A 12,263-nucleotide genomic window follows, 5' to 3' on the forward strand; every position below is an offset into this window, starting at 1 on the left:
AAGGTGTAGCATATCCATCTGAAAGAAACTAGTTTCCAAAAAATGCAGGGGGTACAATTCAGTCTTCCTTTCAGCTGGACAAGTCACTTCTACCCTTTAACATTTCTTTCTTGTCCTGAAAAAAAAAAAGCCCGGGCGGGCTCCATATGGGCAATCTAGAGGCCCCATCCCTCCCTGCCTATGGGGATGTTGCCAGGTACCAAGACTGCAGGACAATTGCCTCGTATCTGAGGAAAGTATGTCACTGGCCACCAACCAGCTCCTCAGCTTACTAAAAATGAACTGTTATCATTACTAGCACCATGATTTATCATTTTGAAAAAGCATTAACAGGAATTTTTCTTACCTGGCAAAAATTCTTAAAAGAATTATCCTGTAATTATATAAAGTAGCCCATCTGTACACAATTTCATCTCATTCTTGCTTTCTCAATGTATCAGTGGAAATGAATAACCAGAGCTTGAAAAAGACATACATGTTAATAGAGTACTGTTAAAAGATTTATTGCAATAATACAATAAAAGTTTAGAAAACATTTGAATGACTCAAATTAGTTTGGAAGTCGCAGAGCAATGGAAATTCCTGCAACATGACACTGTGAGGAGATTCTAGGACACTAGTTCTTTAACAGCATGCCCCAAACGCACTTTCCTAGTGATGGACACCCGAATCCTTGAATGACTCCTGTGCGCTCCACCCAATGTTGACATTGTTTACTCCTTAACTTACAGATGTGCAAAACTTATATTCCATTACAAAAAAAAGTCTTTAGAAGACCATTTTAAGCAGCCTATTTGGTGCCTATGAGTTGTTTTAGTATTATCTTATTTCAATAGATTATTTTAATATGGAAAACATGACCCAATTCTATGGCTTTTTGTTTAAAAAAATACCAGTTTCAATTTAAAAAGCTGTTTATATATAGTTCTGGCACCTACATGAAAGATTTAATGAGCAGCAAAGAGTAGAAAAAACAGTGGTTGAAATGTATATTTTAAGAATGTTTACATGGTGGATCCAGTGCAAAATAATGAAAACCAAAACATCTCAGCAGTGTAAGCCAGTATGTTGGTGTTCAAAATCACTAAAGGGTTTGACCATTTACCCTAAGTAAAGTGCCTCTAGCTGATATCATTAACAACAAAATACACCCTATTATATCCTAAATTTCCCCTATCTTTGTAAATTGTGTTGAGTTACTCTAGATAGGAGTTTGTGATCTCTGGATTCTAATTCCTTAACTCCATCTCACATTCATGGTCTCCTAAGTGGCTTGCTTGGAAAAAACTATGACTTCTATGCCTCTTTATGCTGAAGTCAATCTCTACCCCTAAGCGCCAGATCCCAGACTTCCAACTCTTGAGACTAAGCTCTTCTTTCTGAGGGTTTGAAGTGCCTGGACAACTCTTACCTCATGGGATTTTAAGTTCAAGTCCACTACACCCACTCTCTGTGAATACAGACTTGAGAGGTACAACACCAGCCCAGACATCAGGAAGCTGAGCACTTAGAACAGATACCAGTTGTATAAAATCCCATGTGGAGAAACAATGTTTCCTCCCTTTGTGGAAAATTCATAGCCTAGGAACTTGGGACTCCTAGATAGGAATACACACCCCCTGCAGCTCTACCCAAAAGTCTACCAAACACTACTTATATCAATAGCAAAAGCTATATAGCACCTCGGATTTGGAGGCAAATTATCAACTATAGTAATTACAGTGAGAAAAGAAGCTAAGGAACAAACCTCCAAATGATTTATCTGAGGTACTATCATGCTAATCACACTAACAAGATATGGTGGTAATGCCTGTTAGGAACTTTTCATAGGATTTCTTTTTGTAATTGTTAACATAGGGTTTTTTTTCTTTTTTTGCAGGTATTAAAAATAAAAATCTACTTACATATTTGTACATAATGCCTCTCTACAGTTTTCTTGTAAGATTGTCACCAAGAGAATGACACACATTAGCTGAAAATGAGCTGGGTGAGGGAAAATTCTGTCTGCGCTTTCCCTTAGGATAGAGAAGAGTAATATCAGCTATAATGATTGCTCTGCATTTCTGAGCCAAAGTAGTGTCCTTAGAGCAATGGAGACCTCCAGGAAAGAAACAAGCAGGATGCTTTCCCTGGAGGAAAAAAAAAAGCAACAAACCTTTACTACTAAATACCTTAGAGAAAACTGGACACAGGAAGGATGACCAGAGGCTCCTCAATGACGTAACCTTTAACCTGTGCCCCAGGAGGCATTTAGCTTACAAAGGAACAACCTCCATAACTTAATTTTCACTCACACACAAAATAAGTTCAATTTCAAAATGTACATAGTACAGAAGGTAAGAATTCAATAATGTAGATAAGAATGAACTAAATTATCCTCAGAATACAAGAAAATGGTTTAAAAAATCTCTAGGACATTATTGCAGCGAGGATTTCTTCTGTTCATGGATATGGTCCTAAAGAAAACAAGATCTTAGTTTCTTTGGTGTGTGGGTAGAAAGAAAAACAGGAATGTCCAACATGCTACAACAGAGCAGCACAAATGAATAGTTTCTAATCTAACCCTTCCCCCCAAAAGACCACCCCTTGCAAACAAAACCAAAATCCTTTACCTAAAAGTCAAATATGACCAAATTATAGAGAAATTGGTATTTCATACTGCCCTCTGACTCTCTGTACAAAAAACAGATGGCATAAAAACAAACTCAAATTTTTTATCTTTCAAGTCCTAATCATCAAGAATCACTTCCCTGTGATTCAACCTCTAAAACCAACATGTTCAGGAACAGCATCACAGGACCAACAAGTAAGCCCGTATCTGCGGGGCCTGTGGCCTGTGAGCAGAGGGAACTCAAAGGAATTTCTGCCTCAACAGAGGTGTCCACGTGCACAAGTCCTTATTCCACCAACAGGTTTGGGGAGAAGAACCACTGATCCCTCTGTTACATCATCGTAAGGATGTTGGCCATCACCCTTGGCCATCTGACAGAAATGCTCGTCTCCCTACTGAAAAAACAAAAGTTTACACTCTCTTTGTTCCAGGCACTATTTAAACTAAACACTTAAATTTTACTGGAGCAAGTAGAACTTTCTCGATACAAACGTGGCATGTTTGGGTCCATGCTCCTCTAGCGGTGTCCGGTGTAAGCTTTGAACCAGGAGGTCACTGAGGCTGCGGCGGAGGAGATCATCCCACCGGCACTGCTGCTGGCGATGGGCGGGGACGCCTGGGTGCTCTGGCTCTGGGACACTTCCACGGGCTGGGAGGGGATATCACAAAAGCGGGGGCTCGGCAGGTTCTCCCAGTCCATGCCCAGGTCAGTTTCCTCATCACTTATGTGCTCGTCTCCGCTCTCATCTGATTCTCCAGCGACACCAGTATCCACAAATTCCATGGACTCCTCAAGGTCTGCACGCACTTCAAAGGGTCCTGACCTGTGTGCAGACAGTGATGGGCCTCTGTAAGACAACTGCCGTTCTCCCAACACGCGACAGGACATGAGGAGACCCAAACCACCCCCGCGCCCATTGCTGTCCTACCCTGCACCACTATTGCTCCTTAATTGAGTTTTCTTTACCTAAATAGTAACTGCCACCTGAGTCATGACCAAAACTATGATGCCACGGGTTCCCTCAATTCTCTCTCCTCTAGTTGTGAAGACCCTGGATGGAAAAGAAAACTCATGCATGGAGACTACCCACGCTGGCTCCAAGGATCATTTCCTTTTTTTTTTTTTTTAAAGATTTATTTATTTATTTCATTTTATTTATTTATACATGCACTGGGTACAGTCAGAAGCGCGGGAGGGTGAGAGAATTCACCAGAGCCAGAGCGGGGAGCAGAGCAGGCAGAAGGACCGAAGTACACTGCTGAGGGGAGCAGCGGGCGGCAGGAGAGGTCTGCGCGCCATGTGGGACCCTCCTCCAGTGGCCTGGGAGCAGCCTGGGATCGAACCGGCGCTGCAGAGGCTGCGGGCAGCTTCGCAACCCAGCGCTCAACCGCTGCGCCACCGGGGAGGCCCAGGATCATTTCCTTTTTTAACCACTGCAATCGCTATGCGTTTCACTGAAGCAACTGTGACAGAATCAGTCACTGCATGATGCTGTGGCATGTTAGTGGAACAAGTAGTAAATGGTATCCAGAGAAAACTATAAAGATGCTCTCTGCCTTATGGAAGCGCCTCATTATTCGATTCAAGAGAGCTAAGTGAAATGGTTGTATGCAGGTTAGCAAAGCTTCCTTGGGTGGGTGTCAGCAGTACTTCCTGCCCACATTTTAAGATGTCACCACAAAATATTCTAGGGTCACAAAGCATAGAATGACCTACAACTATTTAGAATCTACTCATCTGCAATAGAACATATTTCTGCACTGCATTTCAGGAGAAAATGACTTTTACCTTCCAAAGCTTCAAGCTTCCTAATATCCTCACCTCCAAATCCAGTGACTTTTCTCTGGCCTGACTCCCCCCACCTCGGGCCCTTCCCTCCCTGCCACCCATGATGGCGCCTCAGCAGCACTGTAGAGCTGGCAGCAAAGCCCATATAGGCCGCCTTCACCCTTGCACCCTTTCATGGGCACAGCAGCACCTGCCTCAGGGGACCCAGGCTAGTCCCCACCCACTGTCCCTCCAAGGGCTCTCCCTGCAGCAAGCTATCAGGTAGGACCAAGTGGCTCCAGCAGCTACTATCTGTCTGCTGCTGCCCCAAGATAACGACAAGATGCTTTGGTTCAAATTCCCTGAAATGGCAGGGGTTGACAAAAACAGAAAAGAGAAACAGCCTAGAAGTGCACAGCCTGTCATTTACATCTCTGGGCTAAAACGCTTTGATGGTAGCCGCCTCAAAGCACCTCCCCCAGACTTGCCCCACCCAAATCCTGCAGCGCCATTCTTCCCAGACAACCCCACTTCCCAGCTGGAACACACCAACCATCACCGTTAGCATCTTTGTCCCAGGCACTGCTTTTAGGGCTTCACAGAATTTGTTAAATTGGAAGTGCGCTGCAGGGGTGCCTCCTTGGTGCTCAGGGAGCAACTTACATTCCAAAAAACCCCCCAGACTAGGGACTTCTACATTTACCAGCCCCATCCTGCCCAGAAATCCTGATTTTGAGAAGTGTGAAGGGAGCAGAATGGAGAGAGGTCATCCCCACAAACCAGCCAACCAGTAACCCAGCAACTCAAAGCTTAGCTCTGTGCATCCCCTTTCTGTCTCCTTTAAGGTTCTTCCTACAGTCATTTCTCTTGTCCCTTTTCCTTGGCAAACAGGTGTGTAGTCCAAAGCTATCTTCCCCATTCTTCTCCATCTAGCTCCATCTCAAACCCCATTCCGCCTGCTGGTGCTCCCTTTGAGGGACTCATCTCAGGTATCTGAGCTGCTGGGACTCCTACCTGATCACCAAACAAGCCCCCTTTCCCCCAAATAGTGTCCCCCAGCTCGGGTCCTCACTGTTCCACTGCCACCTCCTAGCCAGTGTCCTGTTAGCATCTGCCTTACGCCCAGCCTGAGCTTGCCAGAGCTGCCTCAGAGCTTTTGCCTACTAAAATTGTTCACAAACAACATCAGAGCCCAAACCCGCCTTTCCAAATACAGGGCTCTCTGCTTCTGTTCTGCTTGGCTTTGTTGTCCAAGGGGCCTCAGCAGTTACCACAGGTTAAGTCTCCCTACTCCCCCAGGCTCCTGGCAGGCCCAGGTCAGCTCTCTGCCATTGCTGCTGCTTTCCTCCTTTGAGCTTGGAAGCTCGGCCTACTTTCTGTCCCTCTTTGATGTGGCCTTATCTATCTTGGGGCCTTCTTGGCATGAGACAGCTTTCGTCCTCAGACCCCTTCTTGAAAGGCTATTCCAGGAGATAAGCAGGAGTAATATGGGGAGAAAATGTCACTTCCACCAGGCGGAGAGCTCCCCGTGGAAGCAGCTGGACCCCAGTTCTCTGCATGGAGTCCTGCAGGGCAAAATCCACTTGGCAGGGAGCAGAATGCTCAGTTAAGAATTTCAAATGAAAAACAAATGGTGGATGACTCCCAAAGTGGCCAGTGGGAATAATTTTGGTGCCAATGAGTAAACCTCTGTTTCTGAGAACTGAGGGAAGCCGCTGGGATGTTTTTCTATTCTATGCTTCTCCCATCACTTACAACTTAGTGTATTATCTGCCTGGCACTCCCTGAGCTACAGACACATCACACAGAATTAACTAGCAAAAGGATTAACTCTTTTTCACTTAATGTCTTTGAGGAGTAAAAATTACAAAAAATCATTTTTGATAGAAAGTACAAAATGTATAGCAAACCCTAATGTACATGATTATCGCTGCACGATTAGCTGTGTTCATGTAGGTGTGATCACAGTAAAGGCTGAATTGAGTAGAATCATCCAGACACTAATCCAGGGGGAAACTGGTGAGAAAGATAACCACATGGTCTGACAGTGTCTCCCCAAAGACTGCTTATTTAGTTACTGCAGTTTAATATAGGAATTACACCATGGAGATTTTGGGAAGATCTTGATTAACATCACCAGTGAGGGACAGATGGCCACAGTGTACCTGCAGGTGTGATATCCAGGGGACACTCCCACTCAGGCAGTGTTTCAGCCTAGAATGTATGACCTGAATCTCATTGCAAGGAAACAAAAGTTCTAATAAAAATACGTGAATGTTGTACAAGACAAAATAGGCTGTGAAAATGTTCCCAATTTAAAGGAGGTTAAAGAGACATCACTAAATGCAACACCAGACTCTAGACTGGATCCTGTACTGAAAGGGAAACAAATGATATAAAGGACACTATCTGGTCCACTGACAACATAAGCATATGGGCAGATTAAATAAAAATATTGCATTACTGCTTACCTGGCTGATGCTGGTAAGTGTACTATAGTTAAATAAGTATCCTTATTTTTAGGAAATACACATTGACGTATTTAAGGTCAAGAGTCATGATGCATTTTATTTTCATAGGATTCAGGAAAAAAATGTGTGTATGTATTTATGGAGACAGATCACATAAGTGATATAAGTGATACAATGAATGGGGTAAAATATTAACAATAGGTGAATCTGGGTAAAGGATATATGTGTCTGTTGTACTATTTTAATAGTAATTTAATGTAATTTTTCTAAAAGTCTGAATTGAAAAGAAAAAGTTTATGCTGGGTTCAAGATGGTGTCCCCAGTTGAGCTGTTCTCAATGGAAACAGGAAGTCTCAGCCAGGCTGTCAGTAGTCACTGTAAGCCCTGCTTCTGACTGAGGCAGAGGAGCCCTCTGATGCCTACCTCCTAACCTTCCGGCTCCCGGCCACGAACGTGGACGTGATCATAGCCTGCAGAGAGGTGTGTGTACTTCTGCAGGGCAGAGCCACCTAAATGGACAGCTGACTAAAGGGCAAATCCATAGACATCTTCAAGCCCTCTAAAGAAATCCACCTCTAGGAGAAGACTGCCTGTTTTCCTAAACCACCAACTCTGGATATCAGCAACCTTTTAAGAAAACCTGTTTGGAATTACATCTCTTTATTCTTGATTGGGGCTAAAAATTTCACTCATTTAAAAATTTCATTCATTTCTTCTCTCTGAACTGCCTGCTTGAATCCTTTGTCTATTTTCCACTAGGTTGTCATCTTTAATGTGTTGATTCAAAAAAGGTGAACTAGGTATCAATTTGTTGTCTGTTATACAGGTTGCAAAACAGATCTGTTGCTTGTCTTTTAATTTTGTTTATGTTATCTTCTACCAGAGACATTGTGAGCTTGTACACAGTAAAATGTGTAACTCCTTTATGGTTTTTTGGGCTTTGTGGCTTGCTCATAATTCCCTCCTTACCCTATGGTTATAAAACACTGTCTTTTCTCATAATAATTTTATAGTTTAAAAAATAGTCTATAGATCATCTAGAACATATTTTTGTATATGGAATGTGGTATGAATCCAACTTTTCCCCTACATGAATACCTAACTGGCCCACCACCGCTGAGCTGCTATGATCTGATGCCACCCCATCACGGATCAGTCCATGCACATCGGGTCTGTTTCTGGACTCTTTATTCTTTTCCTTTAATTGCTCCACCTATCTGCATGCTGACAGTACCCAGTTTTAATGACCTTTATACTATGTTTTAAAAGGGGCCAAGTCCATTCATAATAATTCTTTTTCAAAATTTCTTTGCAGACTGTGCCTTTAGTTAAACTTTGGCATCAGCTTGTTAAAGTTCCACAAAGTATTTGTTGAAATTCTGATCAGCAAAGGGACTTCCCTGCCTCAGGCCTTCTTCCATTCAGTCCCACACAAGTCACACAGTGCCTGGCAGACACTCAAATACATGGCGATGTAATGTACAGTTTCTGTTGGAAGGGACCCTTTCTGCTACACCCTCTACTTGGTTGCTAACAGGTAAGAAAGCAACTGCTTTCTGAATACTGATCTCGTATCTAGTTACCATTCTGAACTATCATTTCTATTACTTTCTCAGTTTTCTTGGCTAGCTAGTTCAATAATCATACCATCTATAATAATGTCAACTGAGTTTGTTTCTTTCAGTATGACTACACCGTACTTCTCTGTGAAAATGTTCTGTCTCGATTAGGCCTCCAAAGCAACATTCACATAGCAGTGACAGCAGGCTGGTTTATTCCCCACTAGGGGTGATTGCTTCCACTAAAAAGCTATGTGAAGTGCTGTTTTCGTTGTAGGTTTACGGTAGTCTTTATAAATAACCTATTTTTAATTTGCTAATAGCTTTTTTTAATTATTAATAGAAACTGAACTTTATTCAATTATTTTCTGGCATTCATCAAGTTGATCTTATGTTTTTTTTCTTCTTTAATCTGTTAATGTGATGAAGTAATAATGTTCACTGGTTAGGAGCACGAGTACCTACTGTTTTGGAGTCACAGCCAGTCGTGTGTTGGGACCCTCACTCCACTGTTTTTACTGGGTCTGTGGCCGTGGGCATAAGTTACTTAGCTTAAGCTAAGCCTCAGCTATCCCCCTCTCTAGAGTGAGAGTAAGAATCCTACATAACTTAAGGCATGTATAATGTCTCAGTACAATCATAAAAACAGTATCACTAAATATTAGCTTTTCTCAAAGATATATGTCCTAATGTTGAGCCATTCACAAATTTTGAGCCATTCACAAATGAGGTACAGAGAGCAGCCCTAAAAATCAACACCTTTGAAACTGGGGTGGATTTCTAACTTTGAGTTTTCTGTGTCATGTCAATTAACAGATGGGATATGAACTCGCTCCCTATAAAACGGCACAAAATGCTGGGTATAGCACAAAATGCTACTTTTCTGCAGAAAAGTACGGACAGACTGCTAAGGGAAAAAGCTAAGCACCCAGAGGAGGGGTGCACGGATGATACTAACGTTAAGTCCCATCTAGGTCACATGTCAATGGGCTCAGTGACTAAGAAGGATGCCACAAACCCATCTGGTTAGTCTCTTTTGTTACTGACTCTGATTTTTAAGTTAGTATATCTCAATCCAGTTCACATCATCAATTTCTAACACCCACTATCTCCAGCAAACTGTGGCAAGGCTGACTCATTCAGTGGCAAAAGAAAACTGTGAAGGACTGTTGGTGGGAGGGAAAGAACAGGCACCACAGAACAATGCACCAGGCACAGGAGATACCGACAGGGCTAGAGAAGCAACAGCCACGATTCAAAGAAACAGCTTTGGTCTTCCCCCGGGACAGCTGTATTCTTCTATTCTGTTTTAGATGTAAGGAATATGTGATGTGAATTTTCTCTGAGAACTGATTATGTAAGGACCATAAAGTTCAAATATGATTATCTACTGCTTCCTGCTCTACAGGGTTGCATTATTTTTGTCGTTGTGGGGAGAGTTTGGAGCTGGCATCAGATTCCTGCAATCTGCCAACATTTGAAAGGCCAGTTAAAGTATCACACTACCACCAGTCACTGAAGAGGAACAAAGTCCTTCTTACCTGCCCAGGTGCTCCGAGCTCGGGCTGACTAGGTACAGGAGATTCCTGAGGGTATGCAGTGGTTGTAACTGATCTAGATTTACATGCTAGGAAAAGCAAAGAATTGATTAATATCTTCAACCAAGCAACAAAACAAAAATGAATTCACAGTCTGTTTTCCATACCTGAGAAAAGCAAAGATAGAGAATATTTGTGTTCAGTTTCTTCACTGCTCGAGTAAATTTCTGTCGGCTGAGATTTTCCCCACAAAATTCACTGCAACAGAAACACACAATTTGTAGTGTGGTGCTATTCTGAGGAAATTCTATGTTGAAATGTTCATTCCCAAGAGTGTGCTTCACACTGCAGTTCCATATAAAACATACCTGTGTCCTTTAACTCAAAATTGTTCCCAGATACTAAGAATGCACTACTGCCCTCATGGACAGCAACTTTACTACATTTATAAAAATTACAAATGCATGTATTTTTTGGACCAACAATTGCCACTTCTGAAAATTTATTCTACACAAATACTTGCACACCAGTGAAATGAGTGTAAGTTTATTCATTGAAGCAACAACAGGAGACAAGAAAGATCTTGGAACATTTATACAAAGGCAATCTCCAACTGTCCACCTTAGGCAGAATGCCAGCACACAAAGCCCCCTACCCCTATACCCCTATCTTCCCTGTGGCCCTCACTCCCCAGGGCAGGGGCTCACCATTCTTTCTGCTGCAGCCTCCTTTCCTAGAGACCCCCCTGGCTTGCTCCCTTCCTCCCTTAGATGCCCTGGGGGTCACATTCCTGCTGTTCAAACACAGCAAGCCCTTCCCTGCCCTATACCTCTCCTCACCTGCTTCAACATTCTCCACAGCACAGTGTTCACCATTTGCTGCACTGTTTACATGTTGATGATCTACCCCTCCATTAAAATGTAGTGCCAAGGTGGCAGAAATTACGCTTTTTTCACCACTATACCCGCAGCCCCCATTCCTAGAACAGTAATTGTTAAATAAAAACTTTAAAAGCAAAAGAATGAAACAAGACTACTACCTCATAACATACACAAAAGCCAACTCATAATGGATAAAAGACCTGAATCTAAGATTTGAAACAATAAAATATATAGAACATAACACTCAATGACATATGTCTCAGAAACATCTTTGAAGTCTCATCCCCTAAAGCAAAGAAAATGAAGGAGAAGATAAACAGTTGGGACTACATCAAACTAAAACGCTTCCATACAGCAAAGAGACAGTAACCAAAATGAAGAGACACCCTACAGATTGGGAGAAAATATTTGCACTCCATATGACTGATAAGGGACTTACATCAAAGCTCTACAAAGAGCTTACACAACACAACTAAAACAAAATAAACCACCCAGTCAAAAGATGGGCAGAAGAGCTAAAAAAAAGGACACTTCTCCAAAGAGGAAATGCAAATGGCCAACAGGCATAAGAAAAACAAAAAACAAAAAACGCTCAACATCACTTTGTAATCAAGGAAATACAAATCAAAAAATCAAAATCACTATGAGATTCCACCTTACATCAGTTAAGAATGGCCCACATTTAAAAAACTGACAACAAATGCTGTTGAGGATGTAGAGGAAGATGCTTACGCTGCAAGTGGGAATGCTAAACTGGTCCATCCACTAAGGAAGGCTGTGTGGAGGACCCTCAAACTATTAAAAATGGATCTACCAGCAATTCCACTCCTAGAAAATTACCCAAAGGATACAAAAATATTAATTCAGAAGGAAATCTGCACTCCTATGTTCACTGCAGCACTATTTATAATAGCTAAGATATGGAAACAACCTAATTGCCCAAAAACAGATGACTGGATCAAGATGATGTGGTACATATACACAATGGAATACTACTCAGCAATTAAAAAAGATAAACTTATGCCATTCACAGCAATATAGATGGAGCTGGAATGGACTGTGCTCAGTGAAATAAGTCAGAAGGAAAAAGAAAAGTATCGAATGGTTGCACTTATAGGAGAAAATCAGGGAAACCCAAAAAAGAAAAAAAAAAGACAAAACTAGCAGTCAAACTATAAATCGGAGACATACAGTAGGGAATGGGGAGTGAGAGGGATCAAAATGGGAGGTAAAAGCACAGGAGACTATGGTGATGGTTCATAGGTGGGTTTGGTAGTGGGAATTTTATGGGGACTACAACTGAAAGGAGAAATCAAACATTATACAAAAATGAACGACGATGTTAAAAAACAAATATAATTTTAAAAAAAGCAAGATGCAAAACACTTTAATATAGCATACCTTTGGGGTATGCTATTTATATATTATTGACATA

At 41.9% G+C, this 12,263-nt stretch overlaps 1 protein-coding gene across 1 annotated transcript in view; it reads right to left on the reverse strand.

The window, feature by feature from the left end:
- Positions 1-480: 480 nt before the first annotated feature.
- ATG14 (autophagy related 14) overlaps positions 481-12,263 on the reverse strand; it is a 35,025-nt gene continuing 23,242 nt past the window's right edge. The window contains exons 8-10 of the mRNA XM_037503394.2: positions 10,115-10,205; positions 9,951-10,036; positions 481-3,435 (exon numbers count right to left, since the gene is read on the reverse strand). Coding sequence (XP_037359291.1) covers positions 3,129-3,435; positions 9,951-10,036; positions 10,115-10,205 — 484 coding nt within the window. The 3' untranslated portion in view covers positions 481-3,128. The remainder of the gene's footprint in view (positions 3,436-9,950; positions 10,037-10,114; positions 10,206-12,263) is intronic.

Source organism: Talpa occidentalis, unplaced genomic scaffold (assembly GCF_014898055.3).
Source record: "Talpa occidentalis isolate TD23 unplaced genomic scaffold, MPIMG_talOcc4v2.1 talOcc4.11, whole genome shotgun sequence".
Taxonomy (NCBI): Eukaryota; Metazoa; Chordata; class Mammalia; order Eulipotyphla; family Talpidae; genus Talpa; species Talpa occidentalis.